Source organism: Zootoca vivipara, chromosome 3 (assembly GCF_963506605.1).
Source record: "Zootoca vivipara chromosome 3, rZooViv1.1, whole genome shotgun sequence".
NCBI classification, from domain to species: domain Eukaryota; kingdom Metazoa; phylum Chordata; class Lepidosauria; order Squamata; family Lacertidae; genus Zootoca; species Zootoca vivipara.
This window is the reverse complement of record NC_083278.1, coordinates 90,216,408-90,241,397: the sequence shown is the minus strand read 5'-3', so window position 1 is coordinate 90,241,397 and position 24,990 is coordinate 90,216,408. Positions and strand designations below refer to the sequence as shown.

General features: G+C 41.5%; 1 protein-coding gene across 1 annotated transcript; it reads left to right on the top strand.

Annotated features, from left to right (window-relative positions):
• The first annotated feature begins 149 nt into the window (after positions 1–149).
• FBXO28 (F-box protein 28) lies at positions 150–21,898 on the top strand. The gene is made up of 5 exons (XM_035111421.2): positions 150–388; positions 12,958–13,067; positions 15,592–15,730; positions 16,153–16,348; positions 19,841–21,898. The coding sequence occupies exons 1-5, from the start codon at positions 161–163 to the stop codon at positions 20,233–20,235; spliced, it is 1,068 nt and encodes a 355-aa protein (XP_034967312.1). The 5' UTR covers positions 150–160; the 3' UTR covers positions 20,236–21,898.
• Positions 21,899–24,990: the final 3,092 nt, after the last annotated feature.

Here is a 24,990-nt window from a genome sequence, read left to right as displayed (position 1 = left end):
GAAAGAAAGAAAGAAAGAAAGCGGGAGGACCCCGCCGAGAACCTCTGAGAGACACTAAAGGGAAGCGGCCTCTTTAAAGCGCCCTGCCGGCGAAGGAGGCGGGGACGTCGCCACAGGAAGTGCCCCCTCCCGGAGCCGAGGAAGGGGAATAGGCCCCAAGATGGCGGTGGTGGCGGCGGCCGAGCGGCTCCTGTCGGAGGGGGAAGGAGGCGCCATGGACTCGGCGCGGCTCTCGCCGCCGCCTCTGCCCCAGCCCCGCGGCGGCGGCGGGGAAGCGCAGCCCCTCGAGCAGCTCCCGCAGAGCAACACGCTGGTGGGGCTGCCCATCGTGGCCATCGAGGGCATCCTCGGCTTCCTGTCTTACGACGAGACCAGCCAGCTCCGCCTGGTGAGGGGCCGCGTCGTGGGGGGAGAGGGAGGCGCGGTGGGGGGGGGGAGGAAGAAGCGACACCTCGGACCCCTGCCTTGGCCGGGCGGGATTTGGGGGCGCGACACTTCGCATCCGTTCCCTTTGCCGTTTTTCTCTCACCCCCCTCCCCCCCTCCGGATTGGCAAGCGTTTCCACTTGGTTTTTTGAATCGGTTCAGGGATCCCCCCCTCAGCCCAACTCCACGCCTCCTTCCCCGGCTTATCCCTTTCCCCACTTGATTTGGAGGAGAGAAGGGAAAAACCCGGCGTGGTCGCACTGGATGACCTCTGGATTCCCTTTCCTTTTGAAGTCCTTTCTCTCCACCCTTCCTGCCCACCTTTAAGGAATAGCCCGCTCTTTTTTTGAGGGGGGGGGAGGGAGGGAAAGGGATCCATCCAGAGGTTTAACGGGGGAGGACTAAGGATGATGGCCGCAGGTTGCAGCCCCTTTGCGGCAGAGCTCTATTCGCCTGCTGCGCCTTTTTCGGGAAAGATTGGGAATCGGTGGTACGACACTGGGGAGTGAAGGTCTCCGTAAATCTGTTCATATTCAACATTCACCCTCCTTACCCACCCGCTTCCTTGTATTTTGACTTTTTTCCCCTTGACAGCGTTTCCATTGCAGACCATCTCTTTATATAGCATGGGCGATGGGACTCTTCGGATAAGGTTCATCGTGTAGAGTTAATTTCATCTACCACGCAAAGAGGCTGCGGTAGATGCTTTGGGCCTGTGTATCATTTCTATAGTGCTTTCTAGTGAATGGAATGCTTTTCTTTCTTTCTTTTGGTAATTATTTAATGTATCTCATTGTAATTCCATAGCGTTGGGGGCAAGTGCACCCTGTTAGGAGCTATTCTCAGAAGATCTCAAGTTCATCTAAACACAGAAAATACATGTGGCAATAGTCATATGGGAGGGTGGGAATTTGTGAAATACGAAGAGTATCTACTGCATCTGTTTTAGTTCTGCCCTGGTAAAGGCACAATTTGGATGCATTCAGTAGCTTTAGAATTTCAGTATCATAAAGCAGATGTTTAAAAATCTAAGGCTTATATTCTCCCTATACTAGTTCCTAGCTGTGGAATGAAAGCTTTGCTATTGTCAGACTTTCTCAATATTAAAAAATCTTAAAACATTATTGGAAAAAATACCTCTAAATTGATGTTTTGTTGCTCTTTTATCTGAATAAAAGGTCCATGTTTTGATATAGTTGACACCAGTGCCCAATTTTAATTTTTAATTTTAATGGATGCCCATGTACTGTATGTGCCTGTAAATGCAGTCTCTGTAGGTTTCTCTGAAAGAATATGGTTTTTTCTCCACAGCAGTACAATCCTTTGTGTATTTACTTGGAAGTAAATTGCATATTCATCAGTGCAGCTTTCCCCCAGGTAATGTGCAATTGCGTAGGATTGCAATCTAAGGCACTCAACCTTGGGAGTAAGCCCTATTGAATTCAGTTGAATTCCTTCAGAGTAGATATGCATAGGACTACAAGACAGCTTTATGAGATGAACAGTGTCATTGACTGCTTAAAGGAGAGCTTATTTTGATTCCTGATGCTTGATATATTTGACACTTTTTGAAAATAAATATGACTATGTACAGAATTCTGTTTGCTTTATTTCTCTTGTTGGTATGTGCAACCTATGTCAAGGCAGTAAGCAAAATAACTAACTTGTAAAGCTGTGGAAAAGCTTTGACAGGTTTTTCCACCTTTCAGTTTTCATTTTCTATTACCTCTTCATCAAACAGCATTACAGCCTTTTTTTGGGGGGGGGGGGAATTAGATAGATGTGTGTAATACCATGACAAACATCTTTGGTTAGAACAGGCATAGGCAAACTCGGCCCTCCAGATGTTTTGGGACTACAACTCCCATGATCCCCAGCTAACGGGACCAGTGGTCAGGGATGATGGGAATTGTAGTCCCAAAACATCTGGAGGGCCGAGTTTGCCTATGCCTGGGTTAGAACACTGAATTAGAAGGGGAAATGTGCATTATTGCTTTTGCCTCATATTCCTCTGATCTTGGAGGGTGGTTGCCATCTAACATGCAGCCCAGTTTTACAGATAAGTGTTAAGAAGCTAGTCTCATTCTGTTCATCGGACTGTACTCGCAGGTAAGTGAGTTTAGAATGGCATTCTTAATTTATCTTAATTAGAATTGGTGTAGCTGAGATTCCTTGCTAAACAGAAGCTGCTACCAGTGCTTTTTTCTGGGAGTACGCATACCCCTAAACATTTTGTGAATCTAAGTTTGGCCTCATTGAGGGGCAGTATTTCAATATGAGTAGGGAAATGAGAGTACCCCCAAACATATTTGTTAGAAAAAAAAGCCCTGGGTACTACAAAGGACAGTTGCGTTGGCCACTTCATCACTGTGCTATGTAAAACTAGCTTGGGTTAAATATTAAAGCATTCTAAGAAAGTAACAGTGGATTTCTAGTTGATATTGTGAAGCAAAAACCAAACCCTCTCTTTTTATCAGCTGATGTGTTTATGTAGGCATCAAACTGATGTAGCTAAGCAGCCAAACATTCTATCTGCTTCACAGTGCATAGCAATTGACGGGAAAGATCCAAGTAAGATTCCTTCCTGCTTCAGTGGCTTGAAGAGTGGATTTAATCATATACAGTTAATGGTATTCATGGTATATAATGCAAATCTGATAAACCTGTACTAGCTGTCTAAAAGGTTCAGTATCCTACAGTTTCCCAACTTGTTTCCTTTTCCAGTACAGTGGTACCTTGGTTCTCAAACTTGATCCTTTCCAGGAGTCTGTTTGACTCCCGAAACCATTCAAAAAGCAAGGCGCGACTTCCAGTTGGCTGCAGGAGCTTCCTGCACTCAGCAGAAGCTGCGTTGGATGTTTGGCTTCCGAAAAATGTTCACAAACTGGAACACTTTCGGGTTTGCGGCGTTTGGGAGCCGATTTGTTCGACAACTAAGCCATTTGCAAACCAAGGTACCACTGTACTTGTCCCATTTGTTTGCTGGGGCAGACATAGCCCTATGCCGTGTTCCCATAGTGCAGCTTGGGAGCACCTTGTGCAGTTTACTCCTCTCTGTCTAGTAGAAGTGGCAAAAACAGTTGTACATGGGCTTAGTGACGTGCTTATATTTATATGAGTGTTTTTGAAGCACTGTGTCCCTCCAGTGCAAGGGGGAATTGATTATTTGAAGGATATGTATAAGAATAACTAAGCTGCCCTGCTCAGAAGTGAGGGAGATGGAAGGGACAGTCTTAGGTTTTCTTCTAGGTGCCTTGGGCTCATGCAGCACAAAACCCTACTGCCTTATGTGCAACTTGATTTTTCTGTTGGCCATGACGCTCTACCCACTCAGCAGTATTTTGCCCAAAGAGTTCAGACCATGCTCTTAGTTACAAAGATTGAACGGAGATAATCATATTGGGCTCCCAACTTCTATCACAGTTAAGATAATCCTCCTATCATGTAACAATTCTCCATCTGGTGATTCTGAAACATATGCAGATGTGAGGAATTATTGACAGAGCAAGTTGAACAGAAAAAAATAAGCAACTAAACAAGCAAATATCTAGTTTTTGGGAAAGTGTTCTACTACCAATTTCAGGCAGCTTCTCAACAGACAAATGAATATATGGTAGAACATGAGCAGTAGTTCTTATGTGTTTTCCCTGTTCCAATTTTAACCTTAATATTAACAATATGTGCAACCCTAGGCTTATGAAACAGGTGATGAGTACAAAGAAGCAGAATGGAAAATTACTAAACTTCTGATCCCAGCCACCCCTTTCCCATATATAAAAATGCACCTTGAAAATATTGGAGTATTTGTATGTGTTTAAGATGCCTTGTTTAATTGCACTGTTGTGTTCTTTCGCTTTATAGTTGTTTGCTGATACCCATCGTGCACAAGGTGCTTTCAGTTTGTGGGATTTGAGCAACAACCTCCATGGCACACTGAAGGTGTTCAGTGTACTGGTACGCACACTGGAAACCATGGCAATTGATTCTAGGTTGTTATTCATTTGTGAACCCCAGGACTGCTCTGGAAGAGCAAAGGAGAGAAACTGGGGGATGGGTGGGTAATTCCAGGCACCATATTCTGTTCAGTAGCTTCAACTAAGATAATGGAAGCAGAGGCGAACATGAATTTGACACTGTTTGGCACCATGTTTACATCCTGTGCTGATCAATATGCAGCTGACTCTTGACTCTTATCTGCTCACCCCAGCCATGCCGAGGTATTTTTAAGCTGGTGCTTGGAGGCTGTCAAAGAATGGATGAGAAAGAACAAGCTTTAGCTTGTTCCAGACAAGATGGAAGTCAGATCTCATATTAGTTCTCCATGCACTTGTCTCATTAAGACTGGGCTACTGTAATGCGCCTTTGAAGACAGTTTAGAACAGGCATCCCCAAACTTTGGCCCTCCAGATGTTTTGGACTACAATTCCTATCTTCCCCGACCACTGGTCCTGTTAGCTAGGGATCATGGGAGTTGTAGGCCAAAACATCTGGAGGGCCGCAGTTTGGGGATGCCTGGTTTAGAAACTTTGAACTAGTACAGAATGTGATTGCCTGGTTCTTGGCAGGGGCCAAAAATCTGGAGGTGTTCTCCAAATATTGTGTCAGTTGCAATGATTATCAGTGAGTCTCCAGGCCAAATTCAAAGTGCTGGCTATTAGCTTTGAAGCACTGAATGACTTGGTATCTGCATTTGATTGGGAATATGAATGAGGGTAGTTAACTGGGTTGTGCATAAGCTATTATTTTATACTGATGTTTATTGTTGCTATTTCTTAGAAAAGGTTTTTGTGTAATGGATTTGTACTTTGAAATATTGTATGCTGCTCTGTGGAGTCCTTTTTCAAAGAGCAGAGTATAAATCCATTAAATAAATAACTATAAATAAAAGCCTGCTAGTTTAGAGTAACAGGGATTAATACATTGTTTCAGTGTACATGCTCAAAACTCTTCTGTTTGATAGCATCCAGATGGCATCAACTTGATGATGCTTCTTGTTACTGATTTTCAGATATTTATGCTTACTATACTTCCCAGCACAGTGAAGTATCCTGATCCGAAGGAATGCATGGGGGCAGGGGCTGCATCTCTGAAGCCCTTCAGAAAGATTTAAATACCACTGCAGGAGGCACTGAAACCAGCTCCTGCAGGGATCTTCGTACATTTTAAAAGAAAAGTCAAGGCTGTGAGTTACTCAGCACTTGCAAAGAATTGTAGGAAAGCTCTAGAATCTAGCTTACCTAACATTCTAACCTAAGGATTCTTTTAAAAAAAAAACTCCCCAGGCCAGTTTTTGTTGCTTATGGTTGCAAAGATGTGTTTGAAAGTGTGGATAAATCTTGGCTAAGCAGCAGAAGCCAAAAGGATCATTGGAGGTGATTCTCAGGAGTCTGGTGCTGAGTCTTCAGTGCCTTGCAAAGCTTCTTTCCACCATTTGCCTCAAGTGACTAGCGGAAGCAGAATAAACAATTCTGCGAAATATAAGAGATCATACAGACTTGCATAATATATACAGGTTGTGGAATTCATTACCTCGGCCTGTAATTTAGATTCTCCACCTCCTGCTCCTGCAGTGTAACACCACTAACTATCCTAACAAAGATATGAGAAACCAAACTAGTTTAAAATGCAGTGTGGATGAGCTTCCTGCACCTGTACACAGCCCCTTCACACAAACGGGGAAACGAACCAGAAAGCTGTAGATAATCGTAGATTCCCATTATGTGCAAACCTTAATGGCTTCAAAGTAAGCCAGGATTTGTGGCTGGCAGAACTCCAGTTGTCTGGGGTGGGTAGCGATTGCTCATAACCAGTGGCACTCAAATGGAAGGGAGCACCTGCATAGACACTACTGAAGTTGTACACGGAGCTGGCCAAGTTGCTTGCTGGTTTGCTGTACGGTTCCCGAGAGCTGCTGCCTTGGCTTGTCACTAAGCCAACAGTCTAGTTTAGCGTCTTCTGTGCCCGTGAAGAGTGTTCAGAGGAGGTCAGTGGAGCATAAGGATTATATCCAGAAATACTTGGAAGGTGAAAGTAAGGGCCTCATGGTGCAAAACAAGCCAATTGAATGGACTTCGAAAGACAAAAAGAAGTGCAGGTAGTGGAACAAGAGTTCTCCGTGTCTCAACCATCTTTGGAAGTTGACTGTTGTACTTTGAACAGCCAAACCTTCCAGACAAAAGGCACATTGCACCGAATGCTAGAGTGGCCTTTGAGATTAAAAGTATGCTCACATACCAGGGTGGTATTCTAAATATGGCAGTGAATCCAGGGCTACCTGGAGACTGCGTTCAGGTGTTCATGAAATAGTATTCGCCATGAAGAATAGACATCCATAATTCTCTGTTTCTTGAGGTTATAGGATCTGCTGGCCGCTATTTTTCAGCTTTATACTAGCTAGTGAAGAGTACAATCTTTTCCCCACTCTCAATACCACAGTTGACCAATGCTTATGTGTGCCGGTTGTTAGTCATGCTCTCTGTTCTTGTGCACAGGGCTTTTCCAGAAAATTTCTCAAGTCTCCCAGCACATCTTCCACTCAGACCTATCAAAGTGTGTGGCTTCTGTCTACTAGCTGTGATGGCTTTGCTCTGCCTCCACACTTGAAGGCAGCAATGCTTCTGAATACTGGTTTCTGGAAACCACAGGAAGACAGAGCGCACTTATGTGTGAATCATGCTTGTTGGTTTCCCACCGGTATCTAGTGGGTCACTGTGTGAACAGGATAATGGATTATAGCTGGGCCATTGGCCTGTCCCAGCCCAGGCTCTTGTGTTCTTAGATGTTCTTCTGACTTCCACTTAGTACAGGCAACACCCAATTTGCACGGGGATTGCAGTCCAGGTCATTGCACGTCATGGTGGAGAGTTCATAAGCCTGTGCTGCCCTCTTCTGCCCCCTTTTCTGGCCACTTTTGTGTCACAATTGATTGTCTTTAGTAGAGGACAGCTCTGTTCTTGAGAGCTTTTTCTGGGGTGGAGAGGGAGATCACAATCTTGTTCTCTTTTAAACTGGTTTTCTTTTCTCTTTTTCTCTTAACAGTCCCCCCTTATAAAAACTTGGCTAAACCTATTTTTGGGGGATGCTTCTCTCTGGCACTAATAAGACACTCACTCTCTTTTTCACAGCTTTGCTTGTTTTTTAGGTTTGTTGACTGACATTTCCAAACATAGCAAGTTGGGCCTTTTTGAGATAGTAGTGTCAGTTGGATATTAGATAGGAATATCATGTTTGTTCTCTCAAAAGTAGTCATTCATGCAGCAGGGACTGGAGATAGGAAGGCAGTGGAACAAGAAGGGGTTTTGTCTTAAACTTGATGTGGGGGTAGACTTTGGAAACACTTGACATCACTTGATTCAACCTCTCTCAAAATGATAGCAGTGCCATACTGTGCTTGTACAACTATAGACTTGGATTTGGGGAATTAGCTTTATTGTAATTTAAACATCTAAAACCATTAGATATTGTGCAAAAATCTTCAGTGAACTAGACCAGACCCTCCTCGTAGGCTTACCATCTGATCAGAGACATACAAGGTTATGTTTTAATTGTTTTGACTTTTGTAAAGGAATTTGTTGCAACTCTATTTTATATTTCATTTTAAAGTGCATGTGTTTTTGTTTTGTTTTATGAGCCACTTAGAGAACTCCTGTTATAGAACAGCTGTATAAATGGAGAGGCAGTAATTAAGTAAGCAATCAAGTGAAACCGGAGCAAAGGGAAGGAAGGTAAATGAGGAAGAGTCAATGGAGAGGGGGAAGTGAAAAGATTTCTTAAATGTAAGGAATGGAGGAAGAGAATTGGGTAGCATAATGGTATAAAAAGATTCCAAGGCTATTTAAACCATTTATATACCACTTAACTACATTTGTTCTCTAAACTGCATTATTCTTCTGTGTCTGATCAAAGGTCTGCCTAGATCGACATTCTGCCTTCAGCATTCAGTTGGTCATTACCCTGTGGAAGCCTATCCCAACAAATGTAATTGGAAGCATACTACCATTTAGCTTCCATTTTCAAGCTATTATAATCAGTATCTATCCTTGATTGATTCTGTCCTTCTTTAAAAGTTCCCTTTGCCGGTGCCATCATAACATTCTGTGGTGCTTAACTCCATAAGTTCATTAGGTGAATTGCTTTCTTTGACTGAAACGTATTGTCAAAGAGTGTGTGGGCCACTTCACATGTTTGATGAAGTAGGGTGTAACTTACGAAAATTCATACTGCAATGAATTGGTTGTTCCTGCCTTAACAAATTACATATTCTGCTGTTCTAGGATTAATAGGGAACATGATCCTATTACTCTGGTTATTTTGATAGACCCTGTGTAGTTTTCCTAGTTCTGGAATACCTTTTCTGTGATGCAGCTGCATATAATAATTCAAGTATGTGTGCATCACATTTCACATAGAAGTGTCATTAACATTTTTGCTGTTTTATATTCAGTACCTAATCAGGATGCGGGTGGCGCTGTGGGTTAAACCACAGAGCCTAGGGCTTGCCAATCAGAAGGTCGGTGGTTCAAATTCCCGCGACAGGGTGAGCTCCCGTTGCTTGGTCTTTGTTCTTGCCAACCTAGCAGTTCAAAAGCACGTCAAAGTGCAAGTAGATAAATAGGTACCGCTCCAGCGGGAAGGTAAACGGCGTTTCCATGCGCTGCTCTGGTTCGCCAAAAGCTGCTTAGTCATGCTGGCCACATGACCTGGAAGCTGTACGCCGGCTCCCTCAGCCAATAACGCGAGATGAGCACCACAACCCCAGAGTCTGTTACGACTGGACCTAATGGTCAGGGGTCCCTTTACCTTTACTTTACCTTTCCTAATAGTTTCTGACATTGGCTTTGACTCCTTGCACCTCCATTGCAGCATTCTGAACTGGCATCTTTTGTGAGACGTGCTATGGCCCCAAAATATTCTGTGTAGCTTTAGTAGGGGCACTTTTCAGGGATCCCCTGATTTCATACTACCAGTATGTGTGTTTTTTCTCAGTAATAATATTAGGCTGAAAAATTTAAGTAACCTCCACAAATGCTGTTAAAATATATCCTTTTGTTTTAGTAGTTTGATCTTGAATATACTAAAGAGTGAACTTGAATCTTAACTATGAATTTTGCTCCCCTGCTGCCCAAACATCCAAAATTACATGTCTAAGCCGAGTAGATAAATTGGTACCACTGCGGCGGGAAGGTAAATGGTGTTTCCATGCACTCTGGCACTCGTCATGGTGTCCTATTGCACCAGAAGCGGTTTAGTCCTGCTGGCCACATGGCCCAGAAAAGCTGTCTGTGGACAAACGCCGGCTCCCTTGGCCTGAAGTGAGATGAGTGCTGTACCCTATAGAGAAGTTTGTCTGGACTTAACCGTCCAGGGGTCTTTTACCTTTTTACCTTTTACTGTACATGAGTCGCACCCACCATTTTGTCATTCGAGTTGGGATACAGCCTTTTGGAGATCCTTTGTTGCGTAGGATTTAACTCCCTGAATATGTGGGTGTCAGTCTGCAAACGTAGCTGCCCCTTTATTCATCCCTACACATATTGCTTATGTGTGGAATTCTATAGCATTAGTGAACAGAATCGGTTTTGTTTCTGTGTTCCCAGGTAGATTTTGACTGAGGTTGTAGTATTCTGCTTTGCCACTAGGTGTCAGGGTACGCATATCATTTTCTAATGTGTCTATCAAGGAACTCTACTTAAAGTTAGTGGGTGGAGAAGATTCACATTAAATTATGACATGGGCAGTGCTGGGTTTTCCCTCTCTTTTGCTTTTGTGTATGCTGCGGCAACATTGGAAAGTATTTCTGATTCATGGATGTCAAACCACATTTGTAGAAGCTAATACAGTACAGTTGTTTTAGAGATGCTAACCCAGGGCAGATGGGAACATGCCAAGCATTTATACATGTCACAAACTGTATGTTTTCTAGGCACCTAGGTGCTGTATGAACCCAGTATTTTTCCAACACGCAAAGCATTAGTACATCAAGTCGTTCATTTGGCTTGTAATCTACTTTCAGTCTCTTTTATGGCGGGGAAAGCTTAGAGTGGCATGCTACAATTTTAACTGGAGATTCCAAGATCAGAGATTTTACAGTATGAATTAAGAAATTCCCCTGATTTGTACAGTACGTTACATTGGCACATAACATTATAAACTTCTTGTACTTGAGTATAAATTTCAGAGAAAGATGCTGTAACTGTTTTCAAGGTCATATTGTTAGGCCCTAGTTTCAGGTAAAAAAAGAGAAGTTTCTTCTTTTGCTGAAATGTAGATGAAAATAAAGTCTGGAGTGCAGAGCAGCCTTTTAAACCAAACACTCCAAGAGTTCACATTCTTTCCGTGTTATCTTTCAGAACCTTGCTTCTAAGATGGAAGTTACCCGGCCAGTAATAAGTAATAATAAATAACTTCCTTCAGCAACCTGTTTGATAACACAACTATGAACATATTTTGGGTTTTACTGCATTTTTTTGTTTGTGCTACAAAACTGCACAAAGAAAGATGGGCTAGAAGTATTTTTAATAATATATATATATTGCTTCTGATTATAACTCTTACTTGGTGTCTCTTTGGAAGGCCAGGTCAATCTGTGTTAGACTTCATAATATTTATTTTTTAAATTTATATCCTGCCCTTAATCCAAAGATCTCAGAGTGGTTCACAAAATCTCATTTTAAATGTCTGAGAGAGGAGAGCCAAATGACTTTGGTCTTCTCTCTCTCCTTTGATGGTTGCTTCTTGTTTTCTCCTGTCTTCCTCAAGATCTCTCCTGAATTTTTCTGGTATGGTTGTGTATTTTCAGCTTTTCTTTGGGATAAACAGAACCTGTTTCTTCAGTCTTGCCTCATGTGTATGGTGTTTATAAACCTTTAGTCATCTCTGCTTTCTTCATAAACGCCTCCAGTTTCTCTGCATTCTTCTTAAAATGTAAAAGAAAACAAAGCTTCAGCTGCCACCCTACTGCACACCCAGTAGGTGTGTTGTTCAGTTTGCATCACTGAAAGCTTAGAAATAGTTTTTGGGCAAGCAACTCCAGTGTTCAGAGAGGAAGCCGACTGTGTCCTTTGCCAATGGCCAAAGGAACAAGGATGGTTGCCCCCCCCCCTCCATGGCAGTGGGCAAACTGGCCTGGCCCTTGTCATTGACCAAAGAAGGAACATCTAAAGAAAATATACCTTCCTGTCTCCTTCTTGCCAGCCAGAACTGTGTCTGCTCCAACTGATGGTTGTCTTGGGAGTGCAGAATAAAGTGAAAGAGGACACTGGCCTTTGTCACCAGCTGGGCTGCCAGGTACCTGGCCATCTCTGTTCAGGCAAGAACAGTGAAGGAAGGTCACTGTGACACCGCTGAATAGAAATGCCAGATTGATTGATTGCTTATTTATTTATTTATTATACTCCACCAATCTGGCTGGGTTTCCCTAGCCACTCTGGGTGGCTCCCAACCAAATACTAAAAACACAATACAGCATTAAACACTAAAAACTTCCTTAAGCAGGGCTGCCTTCAGATGTCTTTTAAAAGTAGGATAGTTCTTTATTTCCTTGACATCTGATGGGAGGGTGTTCCACAGGGCGGGTGCCACTACCAAGAAGGCCCTCTGCCTGGTTCTCTGTAACCTCACTTCTCGCAGTGAGGGAACCGCCAGAAGGCCCCTGGAGCTGGACCTCAGTGTCCGGGCAGAACAGTGGGGGTGGAGACGCTTCTTTAGGTATACTGGGCCAAGGCCGTTTAGGGCTTTAAAGGTCAGCACCAACACTTTGAATTGTGCTCAGAAATGTACTGGGAGCCAGTGGTGGTCTCTCAGGACCGGTGTTATATAGTCACGGCGGCCACTCCCAGTCACCAGTCTAGCTGCCGCATTCTGGATTAATTGCAGTTTCTGAGTCACCTTGAAAGGTAGCCCCACGTAGAGCGTGTTGCAGTAGTCCAAGCGGGAGATAACTAGAGCATGCACCACTCTGGCGAGACAGTCTACTCACAGCAGTAGCAGCAGCAGCTACTTGCACCTTTACAACTTGCTACCTTGTTCTGGCATTGTTTTTGATCTTTTGCCGTTCTCTTTTCCCTCCACACCTTTTCCTTTTGTGTGACTTACCTTTTAGTCTGTAAACCTGAGCATGTGCCTCAGCTTCTTTTTGATTAATTATGAGCTCCTTCGGCAGATGAAAGAGTGGAATAAACATATAATAAATGGAATTGAAGTGAATGTTAAAATTTTAAAAGAATCCATTTAAGAAGAGTGTTATGCCACTTAAGAATTCATTCATGCACCAGAAAGCATGGAAATTTTCTTAAGACTTCAACATCCACACCATGTGAGTGAGCAGTAAACATGTTCTGGAGTTGGAGCTTTGGAACAAATGATTTGGAAAGGGCAAAGTGACGGTTTTGTTATCTTTTGAAGTGGCCCCATTTCAAATTGTGCTGTGTAGCTTGTGGCACTTAAGACAAGCTGGTTAATCATAAAAGGGGGTCACAGCTTATTAACTAGTAAAGAAGACACCTTGAGTTTTGTTTTTCTATTTTCAATGTAGGTTTGTAAGCGAATGGACTTGGTCTGCCAGAGAATGCTGAATCAGGGATTTCTGAAAGTGGAAAGATACCACAACTTGTGCCAGAAACAGGTTAAAGCACAGCTCCCAAGGTATGTGCTTACCACAAGGTCAGAAGTAATACTCCTTAAAAATCTGTATTTGCAAGAAGATTATATAAGGAAAGCTGCTTTGCAACCGGTTGTGAAACAAATATTTAAAGAATATATCCTCCTTGTGCCTGATGGATTTGTGACAGTAATAAAGTTTCTGCATTTAGCATGAAGAATGAGCTAGCAGTCCTCTTTGTGCACCTTAGCACTGCACAGGGCAACCTGTACCTGGAATGATTTTCTGTTTGGGTTGACTTTTCCCCTCTGCTTGGGCCTAGGCTCTCATTTTGCTTGAGTGTCACTACCTGTCTTGCCTTTGGAGAAGACACACACCATCAGTGATAATAATACTGTAAGCCATCTTTCACCATCCTGGGACCCCTCCAGATGTTTTGAAGTATAATTACCTGACCCTTGGCTGTACTGGCGAAGACTGGGAGTTGTAGTCAAAACATCTCGCGGGCATCGTGTTGGTTACCCCTGCTGTAGGTCAGTGGGATTAGAAATTGCATGGCACACACTGGAATAGGATAGTGAGTTTTGTTTGCATATACCAACTGGCCACTGAAGGGTGTGTGTGTGTGTGTGTGTGTGTGTGTGTGTGTGTGTAAAATTTAAAAATAGAGAGCAGGGCTACATACATACACTGTGCATTCTTTTCCTTCACCAGTGTTTGTACCAAATTCTCTAGGGTATGACGTAGGGAAGTGTGTGTGTGTTCACACTGGCAGCCCCTCACTCATAAGATGCCGTTTTAAAATTCCCTTACCTTTAGGAGGTGCAGGAGGGTTCTGTTTGTTTAGGGTTGGGGGGGAATTGAAAAGACCCTGTATAGAAGACGCTGCCTTCCACCTCGCTTTATATCCTGGTTTATGTACAGTACTTAATGCAGGTTATCATTCTGTATGCTGGTTTTTTGGCTTCTCAGCACTGCCGGAGGTAGAACTGATTTTAAACGGAGCCACTTACAGAGAAATGTTGAAGCGCTAGCTTCTCAAATGTACAACTAGAGGCCCTTCTATGGAAGCCACTGCCATTTAAGGTCAAGGAAATCAGCTCCCAAGTTCAGTGTTTCCTGAATGGTAACACCTTCTATATGGTACTCTCTCTCCCCAGGAAAACTCCAGCTCAACTCCCATAGCATTCAAAAAGCTGGTTAAAATCTCTTGTTTTGCAGGGCTCTCAGGTTGGTAAACAACTTTGAGTTCTTTACTGTCTTATCTCTGTGCTTTATTCTAATATGCATTGATAGGCATATGTCAATAATGCTTTGATGGTGTTTCCTGCTTGGCAGGGGGTTGGACTGGATGGCCCTTGTGGTCTCTTCCAACTCTATGATTCTAATACATTATCTTCATATGCAGTGTCTAGCATTTGTTTACTACATTTGTTTAACACAATGGGCCTTGAGGGTCCCATTTGGGATCAGAAAGTTAGAACTGTGGAGAACCTCTAGTCGGTGGGCCTAATTAGGTGTGCCAAGCCTCCCCCTTTGACCTGCAAGGCTATTTTAGCCAAGCCACATCCAACTGCCCTACACACGACATCACATATTACTGTAAAACATGGCTGAGTTGAACATGTCTTTTGCCAGCACCCACAAAGTATTGTGCATGGGACTTCCCAAGTTCAGCTGATCAGTCAGCGCTTTGTGGGCTGTGCCCTTACCTGTGCCTTTTGATTTCAAGCCATGTGGGCAAAAATGGGCCTCATAATGCCAGGCCATGGATCGCCCAACTGTCAAATTTGGCTTGGAGAGGGAAGTAACAATCAAATCCTAACCCATCCCTGGGCTATAACATAGGTCTGACATGGGAGGCCGGAGGGACATTGCTGCTGCCGTGAGTGCTGGAAGGAAGACTGCTCCCTGCCACAAGGTCCATTTCCACATGGCAAAGAGGGTGGGGCTCAGATTCACCCTGAACAGCTAAAAGAAGCCTCTGTGAGTCTGAGCCCGTCCCCTAGGACAGATGGAAATAGGCTTTGCAGCAGGGACTGTGTGGAAAAAAGAGAGTGATTAAATTAGCAACAGCTTCTAGTATCTTCGCATTAGGTGCTGAACTGATAACATAAGCAATGTCACCTGTATCCAGTTCTTATGCTATAGTGTGAAATATCAAACTGCTGTTGGAATTCTTCTTGGAATAATGCATGTTTGGCTATGGTGGTGAGCAAAGGAAGGCTATGAGCTATGTTCTAGCAATGCGTTTTCCCCATGTAATTATTTTTAAAGTACTCCACCTACTTTTCAAGGAAACTCAAGGCTCTTTAGTTTCACCTGTGTCTGAAAACTACTTGGAAAATAATACGATAATTGTTGGATCTATATTAAAGCAGATTGAGTCATAAACATGATTATTTTGAATTAGAATAGAAAAAATGGAATGGCTTCTTAAAGCACACATCATTTCTGGTGACAGAATCTTGTAACCATAAGGATCAAAACTTCCAAACTATATTGCACCACCTGTCCTGCAGATCTCTGCAGTGTTTATTACTGACTGTCTTGGATGTGTCTTTGTAGACGGGAATCGGAACGGAGAAATCACTCGCTAGCTCGCCATGCAGATATTCTTGCTGCTGTAGAAACAAGGCTGTCCCTGCTAAATATGACCTTCATGAAGTATGTGGATTCTAACCTCTGCTGCTTTATACCTGGGAAGGTAAAGTCCAAAAGATGGCTGCATTAAAGTGTGATGGAATAAGTTGTTAGGGCTAAACTTTGTTTTGAGGAGCCACTGATGGAAGTCCAGAACCTTCTGTAGGCTTATCTCAGATGATTCTTATCTAAATGCTGTTCCTTTGTTATAACAGATTGCCTTAACAACTTATTAGGGCTTTGATCATATGGTATGTAAATGTACTAGCTGAAACCATTTATAAAACATTGATTAAAATGTGAATTTCATTGCTTGTAAATAAAACTGTAAATGACTCAAAAGTTGTTCTCAAGGTAATTTCAAGTACCTTTCAATTACTTTTAAAATAGTTTTAAAAGTCACTGTGGAAAATAGACATTATTAAAGCATATGCTACTCTTAGCTTTTGCCAGTCGCCATGTCTCAACTTTTCTCATTTGTTTTAGGTGATTGATGAAATTTATCGTGTGTTAAGGTATGTAAACTCTACCAAAGCTCCTCAGAGAGCCCACGAAGTCCTTCAGGAGTTAAGGGACATTTCATCGATGGCAATGGAATATTTTGATGAGAAGATTGTTCCAATTCTAAAAAGAAAATTGCCTGGATCAGATGTATCGGGACGGCTTATAGCGGCAGCTCCAGGTACCTCATGTATGCTCTGAGTCTTTGTACATTATGCAGCCAGTGGGAAGCTATAGTACTTCCACTTTCTTGTGACTTTTGTCTCCTCTGAATGTTATCATTAAAAAAGGGTGTTACATTACTATATTAAAACAGGACATAATGTTTTAAAATAGAAACTATTTGAAGGATCCAGAGAACAAGTGAGATTCATTCTGCTTGTGGAAAGTGTGCTTCCAGCTCCTGTGCATGGAAGGGGGAAGGATGATAATTTTTCCCACCCCCAACTCTATATTCCCCACAAATCTGCTCTGTTTCCTTTGGAATTGGGTGGGAAGTGGTTTGCAGCAGCTGCAAGGGAGTGTAGGTGGAGATCTGCCCCCCACTGTGCCCAGTTTCGTTCCCAGGACTCCCCACAGGATTGAAGGCCCTTCTGTGAACAGAGGTGTCCTTTGGAGCCAATCCAATGGCTTCTAAGAGGAAGAAACTTCATTCTTTGGTTATCTTGCTTATATTAATGTCTTTTGCACTACTGAAAGTAACTTCATATTGATGTATGCACGGCTGGAAGCACCAGATTGGTTCTGCCAGTAATCTGCACCACTGTATCCTCACTGCCATCATGTCTCATCCCCATTCCATATCAGTAAGTGTGTTTATATGTGTTGGAAGTAGAGATGTAAAATTTCCAGAAATTCTGAAGCTCGGAAAAAAACCGTCCCCCCCCCGAAAAAAACAGAAATTTTCTGAAAAATTGAAAAAAATGCTACATTCGCACTTATTTTTTCTTTTCCAGATTGAAAGTCATTCTGTTACTTTAGAAACATAAAATATAACTATGGACAATTTTAATGGGCATAAAATTATCACAACTAGCATATTAAAAATATAGTGTATCCAAACAATTAATACAAATATAATTTACTTTAAAAATAATATTTATTTGTATTTGTAACAAATGGAGCAACAAACTCCACAAAACAATTTTTAAAAATCCAGCAGTAACCCTAACCTTTTAAAATTAAGTACAGTATATACTTCCAGGCCCTTTTTGTTGCTCTATATTTTCTTCCAGTGCTTTGAGGCCTAGTGAAGAGGAACAGAACCAACACATGCATGCAAAAACAAAACTGAACCCTTTTTCTTTTCTGGTGACAACAGCACCTCCTAAAGGAAGAAATGTATCTTGTTCTTGCATTGGAGAGTTCAGTTTGTAACCTAGGACTTGCTTGTCCTCACAGAAATTAGAATAATCTGATACCATACATATTTTTTAGAAATGATTTATAAAATATTTGAACCCCTTATCTTAAAATATTTTATTCATCATGTTAAAATATTCCATAATCTATTTTTTTATTTTTCCAATTTTTCGGAAAAAAACACAAAAAAGACTCCAGGAAACCCCCCCCCCCCAATTTTTCTGGGTTTTTTCCGGGCCTTCACATCTCTAGTTGGAAGCTGCCCAGAGTGGCTGGGGCAACCCAGCCAGATGGGTTGGGGGTGTGATGATGATGATGATGATTACCACAACCTAATCTTTCCTTAACGTTGCATTAGGAAAAGCAGCACAGTGACCTAAATTATGATGGTAACTTACACTTTTTGATTTGGTGGGTGGAACATAGCTTTCCTGCTCTCCCTTAATGATAGGTTGATACTCCTACAGTCAGAAATTTTATCACTTTCTAGACGCCACAGAATCCTGTCCTGGTGTGATCGTACGATTAGGCAGGTGGTGGTAATTATTTCTTGTGTGCTAATTTTCTCCCTTAAAGTAAAAGCTCTAGTGCAGTGTAATGTCTTGTCAAGCTCTGTTTTTTGCTAGTAGTAATAATAATAAATTTATTATTTGTGCCCCGCCCATCCAGCTGCCCAGCCACTCTGGGCGGCTTCCAACAAGGATTAAAATACGTTAAAATGTTACACACTAAAAACTTCCCTAAAAAGGGCTGCCTTCAGATGTTTTCTAAATGTCAGAAAGTTGTTTATCTCTTTGACATCTGATGGGAGGGCGTTCCACAGGACGGGCGCCACTACTGAGAAGGCCCTCTGCCATTATTCCAGTTTATTACTGGGAATTCCAGCTTTGCAATAGAAGCCTTTAGCTCTCATCCTCTTTAGGCTTGGATTTGGGGTTGATAATAGAATCTAATTACTGAACAATGTGTAAAATTAATATACACAGTGCTTTTTTCTGGGGGTGCTTAAGAGTATGCAGTACTGGTACACCTCCCCCCCCCTTAAAAGTGTGGCACTACTGTAACAACTTCATGGTGAGTACCAGCACCTTTTTTTCTATAAAAAAGCACTGAATATACAATACAGTAGCCTTCCCAGTATATAGTAGCAACAAAACATAATACAGTACATCAATAATTACAATAGAAAAGTGTAGTGTAAATTAATAACATTTTTTTTAACCAACATGATTCTTACCAAACTAGAGCTGTTTAAATTCTTTAAAGTCTTAGGATAGCCTCACTCACTCTGTACCTGTTCAAAGTCCCTTTTATTAACCAAATCACAAATATTTTTCACGTAAAATGCTAGGAGATTTTTAGCTATCAAAATAGATATTGGATATAAATCAACTTGGCTTTGCTTCCTCTATATCCTTCCTTCCTTCCGTTCTATATACGATATCCTACAGTCTTCTATTTTGTATACAACTTTGGCCAGTAAAACTAAACTGGAATCCTAAAACAAAGCAGTGTTTACTTTTTGCCCAAATAATTCACTCTTTATACTTAGTCAACTTTTAGAGGGCAGCAACCGTATCTCAATTTGCAGCACTAAATTTTATTTTGCTTATTTTGGATATAGGGAGGTCTGGAAGCATGAGGTTAGATAGTCAGTAGGGACAGGGAAATGTAGCAGTGGTAGTAGTGTAGGCTGCATGTAGTTCATTAAAGTTCTTTAGAATGTTATTCAGGTACTTTACTGGAAACAATTACTGCAAGGCTTGGGTAACATTTAATGACATAACCATATTGCTGGGGGCTGATTATGTGGGTCCTGATTACTGAAGTGACTGTTTCCCATGAATGCTGATTTCATAAGTGAGACCCATGCAACCAACATCTGTTAACACAGCTTGCTTTTTTTTACAGTGAGGAGCTCCTCCAATAGTTGGGCTAAAATGTAAAAGGCTTCAAACATACATTGAATAATATTTAAGGGCAGAATATACAGTTGGTAACGTGACGTTGAAACAATATTTAAGGGGTGTGCTCACTTGAAGGGCAACCTGTTCTGCTGGCTGCAACCCAGAGTAGGAGTGTCTCTAAACAGCAATTTCCACTTTACCTGTTAAGCAGGAGTGTAAAAATCTGTGAATATGCTCATCTTGCACATACATTAAATTTTGTTTATATGCTGGGAAATAGTTATAGATTTGCTTGTTCACATTCACTTTGCAAACCTTGATGCTCTGTTTTGAAGGTATAAGACTGAGTGCAAGTCAAAATCTGAAATGAGACTGGGGGAAAATGTAAATTTCTCTTCCTGCAGTTCCAGGTCCTTCTGCAGCCTTAACAACAATGCAGCTCTTCTCCAAACAAAACCCATCGAGGCAGGAGGTCACCAAACTCCAGCAGCAAGTTAAAACCAATGGTGCAGGTGTGACTGTGCTAAGGCGTGAAATTTCGGAGCTTCGCACCAAAGTGCAAGAGCAACAGAAGCAACTGCAAGATCAAGATCAGAAACTGCTTGAGCAAACCCAGATCATAGGTGAGCAGAATGCCCGATTGGCTGAGCTCGAACGTAAACTGCGAGAGGTTATGGAAAGCGCAGTGGGAAATTCCTCAGGGTCAGCACCAAACGAGGAGACTCCTAGGAAAAGGAAGAAGGCTGTTGAATCCATAGGTGCGCTTAGGAAGTCTAAACGCCTTCGAAATAATAAATAACTATGGAATAAATGACACCTCCAGGAGGATGTACTGCTTTAGTAGCCCAAGCAGGTTGTCTGGTCTGGATACCGCTATTCAGAGCATGGTGTCATTTAGGCTGCTGGTTCTTCAGAACACCATAGACTTGAACAACTTTCTCTCATTGCTGAGATGTTTCTTCCCAAACCTGCCCTGCTTCTGTTTGAGTGGGCCTACGGCACAGAATCATTATAACTTGCCATAGATTTGTACTAACCAGACCTGCTCTATCACGTTCTGAAAAGTTAATTTTCCTTTTCTGTGCAAATGACTATTAAAGTGAAACTTATATTTATGCATCTGTTCCTGTAAATGAGTATACTAAATAAACCCAGGCTTAATTGGCTAGAAGATAAAAAGTGGATAAACAGCAGATGTTCTCTTCACTTGAAAGAACCACTTTTTGAAAATCTTGTGGGGTTTTTTGGGGGGGTGGGGAGGTTGACTTTTTTGTTGCAAGTGACCAGGTTTAGAATGTCTGAAAAGTAGCTTATAAATGTGGGAGTCGACATAACAAGTAAATATGACTTCTGAAGCTTACAGTATTGGCTATATATATTTTTGTAAAACTTAACAGGCAGGGGACTTCAGTTTAGATTTCACAAATGCATACCCTCCTCCTAAGCATTTGGAGCCATATTTTTATCTTTGCATGGAGAGACGCATGCATTGCTTAGTCCGCTTGGTAAAGCATTTGCCTGGAGTTGCAATTAAATCGTTGGCCTCTGTCACCTTTTGTACAGCAATTTCTTGGTTCCTTAACCATGACTTTGCATTTGCTTTCAGCACAGCTGTTTCTTTTCTTGCGAGGTCATTTTATCTTACTTTTGTCAAGAGTATATAAGCCAGGCTATTTTGCTGCTTCTGCTTGCCTATAGATAGCAGGTACTCTTTTCTCTAAAGGAGAACTTCAAAGGTTGATTCCTTTAGCCTGTGAGTTTCTGATTATACACTACTGATACTGATTCAGCGGTTCAAAGACTCTTAAACATTGGATAAAAGCGATTTGTTCTTAGTATTACACAGGCTTCCTAAGGCATGGTTCAAATTCTAAAAAGTTTATGTTGAGAGAAAGACCTTACTGTTACATTGAAATAACTGTCTAATACTGTGTTCCTTATCATAAAGAGTAAATTGATTTCAGACAAAAAAAAGCTTTAATTTCTTTTGCACTCCTTCCATTTTGAATTTGTAACTGGAAATGCATGTCTTGCACTGTACAGTCTGGATTTGTCACTTTTAACAGCCTCAAAGTTGTAATGTACAGTGAATTTCTCCCCGGTTGTATTTTTTTTTTAAGCATCCAACAAATAATGTTGTCCATGGTTTTTAATTTGCTGTTACCAAACGATGTAGCTGTTGCTCGACTGTTACATTTTTCTCTTAATCTGCTGTTGCTGAATGGACATATTTTCACAAGACTGAATTTGAAACGAGAATAGAAAATTGAATTCGAGTGGAAGTTCAAAAGGCCACTCGTAACTTAGACATTTCGCTGAAGTACCTCGGTTTAAAATGGAAGCTGCTTATTCATTTTCATTTGTCAAGTTAAAGATAAAACACAAAGCTTTCCTAAAGACTGTTCTGGGCTTTTTCTTAAATGTTAATCAAAGTCCATTAATTCATAATTTGGAGTAGATCCCCCCATAAAACAATATATTACAAATTGATGTCAAGAGTTTGGAGTTTTAATTTTTTAATTATATTGTTTTTGCTATCTTAAGGCCTTTTTACTGTTTGTGTCCCCGTCCCCCCCTTTAAATGGGAGCAGACTCTTGTGTCTTAGCAGTGGGCATATATTCAACTGTCTCAAGGATAATATATGAATTTTAAAACATTCATTTGAAAGTTTCTTATTTTTGAGGAGCTCTGTTGTACAACGTCAGAGTGATTGATCATTAGAAATAACTACTGCAGATGCATTCCAGAGTGGGAACACAAATGGTAGTCTTCTCAGCAATTACTGTGCAGTGCATTTAATTTCTTTCAATATCCAATCCAATATCCTTGGTTTGCAATGCCTGAGAAGTAGGATAAATGGGATTCTCCACACCTGTCTGTGTAGAACCACATAAGTATATAGCACAGTTTATTATGACATAAACACTGCAATCTGCCTATCTACATGCTAGGCCCTCAACCAAGTATTTTCAGAGTAACACCCTATTAATGAGCATAGCTGCCAAGTTTTCCCTTTTCTCGCGAGGAAGCCTATTCAGCATAAGGGAAAATCCCTTTAAAAAAGGGATAACTTGGCAGCTATGTTAATGAGCTACCAGGGAGGTGTGTGCCGCTTTCTTGTGGCTGAATCCTACACAAACATCTTCAAGAAACAATCACAATTGTGAAAGTGGTTCATTCCCATGATTATGGCATGGGAAGGAACTTCTGTCATTTGTTTGACCCACATTGGTCCTCTTTACAGATGTTACTGAAAGACCATCATGTCAGAAACGCCCCATATTCCTCCAGAAACATATACTCTTGGGTAACCACAGAAGTATTCTGCACAGCAACTCTATTTCTCTATTTCCTAGTCAGGTTTGTTTATGCAGGCGTAGAAAAACAAAAGCTTCCCTGTTAAATTCTGCTGTCCTCAGTAGTCTAGAAAACTGCTTTGCTGACTGAAGTTAATACATGCACTGGGTTTAGAAAGCATCTGTACAATCTCCACTCACAAATTTTACAGTTGTTTTGCAATAACGCCTATCTCTTCAGTGAATGGTTGAAATTATTCTGGAAATAGAAACTGGAAAAAGCATTCAAATTTCTAGAGTACAATTCTCTTGGCATAAGTTGAGGAGTCATGTAGGTACTGTAATTTTCCATGTATGTTTTTTGCTATATATATTTTTAGTAAAAAATTTGGGGTCATCTTATACATGGATAGTGAATGCACAGGGGTTTGGGCTCTAGCGCGGGTGGCATGGGCTCAGGTTTGGACTCGGGCTCTGGCCCGCTTTCTTAATTTTGGGTTCAAAAAATAGGGGTCGTCTTATACATGGGGGTGCCTTATAGGCGTAAAAATACAGTACTGCCGTACCTTGGAAGCTGAACGGAATCCGTTCCAGAAGTCTGTTTGGACTTCCAAAGCGTTCAACTTCCAAGATGCGGCTTCCAGTTGGAGCTTCCTGCAGCCAATTGGAAGCTGCGGAAGCCCTGCCAGATGTTCAGCTTCCAAAATAACATTCGCAAACCAGAACACTCACTTCTGGGTTTGCGGTATTCGTGAGCCAGAACTTTCGACTGCTAAGGTGTTCATTAACCAAGGTACGACTGTACTTGTTTGCATTTGCATTTTAACTCATTAGAGCAAGGATTTATGCTTATGTAACAGAACTTGCCACTCCCACTTGCACCATGCACTCTCCCCAAATCTGCTCTAGATGGTTGAGGGAACACCCTAGAACGTTTAGGGGGCACGTTGGGGGGGGGGAGTCCATTCCAATGTGAAAGCTGAAATCCTTGCACTTACAGTTTATTTACTTGGTGCTACTTTTAATACAACCCATTCCTGCTAGCTTTTTCAGGAAGCTTACTATCTGTGTTTTCTCCAGGTGGCAAAAGACACACAGCAGTGAGACCAGATAGACTTCCCTGGAGATAATATGCCAGAGGTCTGGTGCCATGATGGAGGAGGAGGCTGTGCCCCTCATGGCTCCCTGCTAGGTTTGTTATTTGAAGGAGTGACGCGCCCAGCTGGACCTCTGATGTTCACAGGGAGGAGGAAAATATGTGAGAACCTGATTCTTGATAATACCTTTCAAAGCCCTTAGCAGTTTAGAATCTAGGTAAGAATCGGAGCCTGCAATAGTCTGAGGGGGCTGTTTTAAACTACAGTGGTACCTCTACTTACGAATAACTACTTACGAATGTTTCTACTTACGAATTTTTAGATAGGGTTGCTTCGACTTACATTTTTTTTCGACTTACGAATGTGTGTTCGGAACGCATTAAATTTGTAAGTAGAGGTACCACTGTACCACCATTTCTTGACATACTTCTATGGCAAATGCTGGCAACACTAGAGAGAGCAGCACAATTCAGTGGCATATGCAGTGGGCTCTCTAGTATCATAAATATATGGAGTGCCTATATGGATATGTAATAACATTGTAAACACTTTGGAGCACAGACTTTGGTTATTGCCATCTAAATTACAGGCAGCAAGTAATCAAAATGTGTTTCCCATATCATGTTACTCTCCCTTCTTTTTCTGAGGAACATGGCCTCCCTATTCTTTTAAAACGATTTTCTACCAAGAGCAGGTCCTTAGTAATGGTAAAGCAGATGTGGACAACCCTTGGTCACATTTCTTATTTTTTTATTATTTTTATTGAATTATGTTGCATACACAAATAATTAGAAGAAAACTTACAGTCGTCAAACATTAAGTAAATAAAAAAAGAATAAAAAATTAAAAAGGAAAAATAAAATTATAGAAGAAAGGAGAAGTATGAAAGAGAAGAAAAGGAGAAAAAAGAAAATACATGTGTGTGTGTGTGTGTGTGCACACACACACATACACTAGGATAACAGTAAATCATTGTTAGACTATTTTACAAACAGATTCTTAAATTAAAACACAGAGAACTACAAAGCTACCTGCAAAACGAACAAATAAAGACTTCCGCCAATACCACAACAGTTCATCGCTCTTAGTAAAGATATTTTCCTGTATTTCAATTGGTTCCTCATCTTGGTATCAGGACACTATTGCTTTTGCAGTGTTAT

Bases quoted from the DNA above. Each gene is read 5' to 3' on its own strand.
- FBXO28 (XM_035111421.2), top strand. From the start codon at position 161: ATGGCGGTGGTGGCGGCGGCCGAGCGGCTCCTGTCGGAGGGGGAAGGA. The intron at 13,068-15,591 runs GTATGTGCTTAC...GTGTCTTTGTAG, and splicing joins GTTAAAGCACAGCTCCCAAG to ACGGGAATCGGAACGGAGAA. The intron at 16,349-19,840 runs GTACCTCATGTA...CTCTTCCTGCAG, and splicing joins GCTTATAGCGGCAGCTCCAG to TTCCAGGTCCTTCTGCAGCC.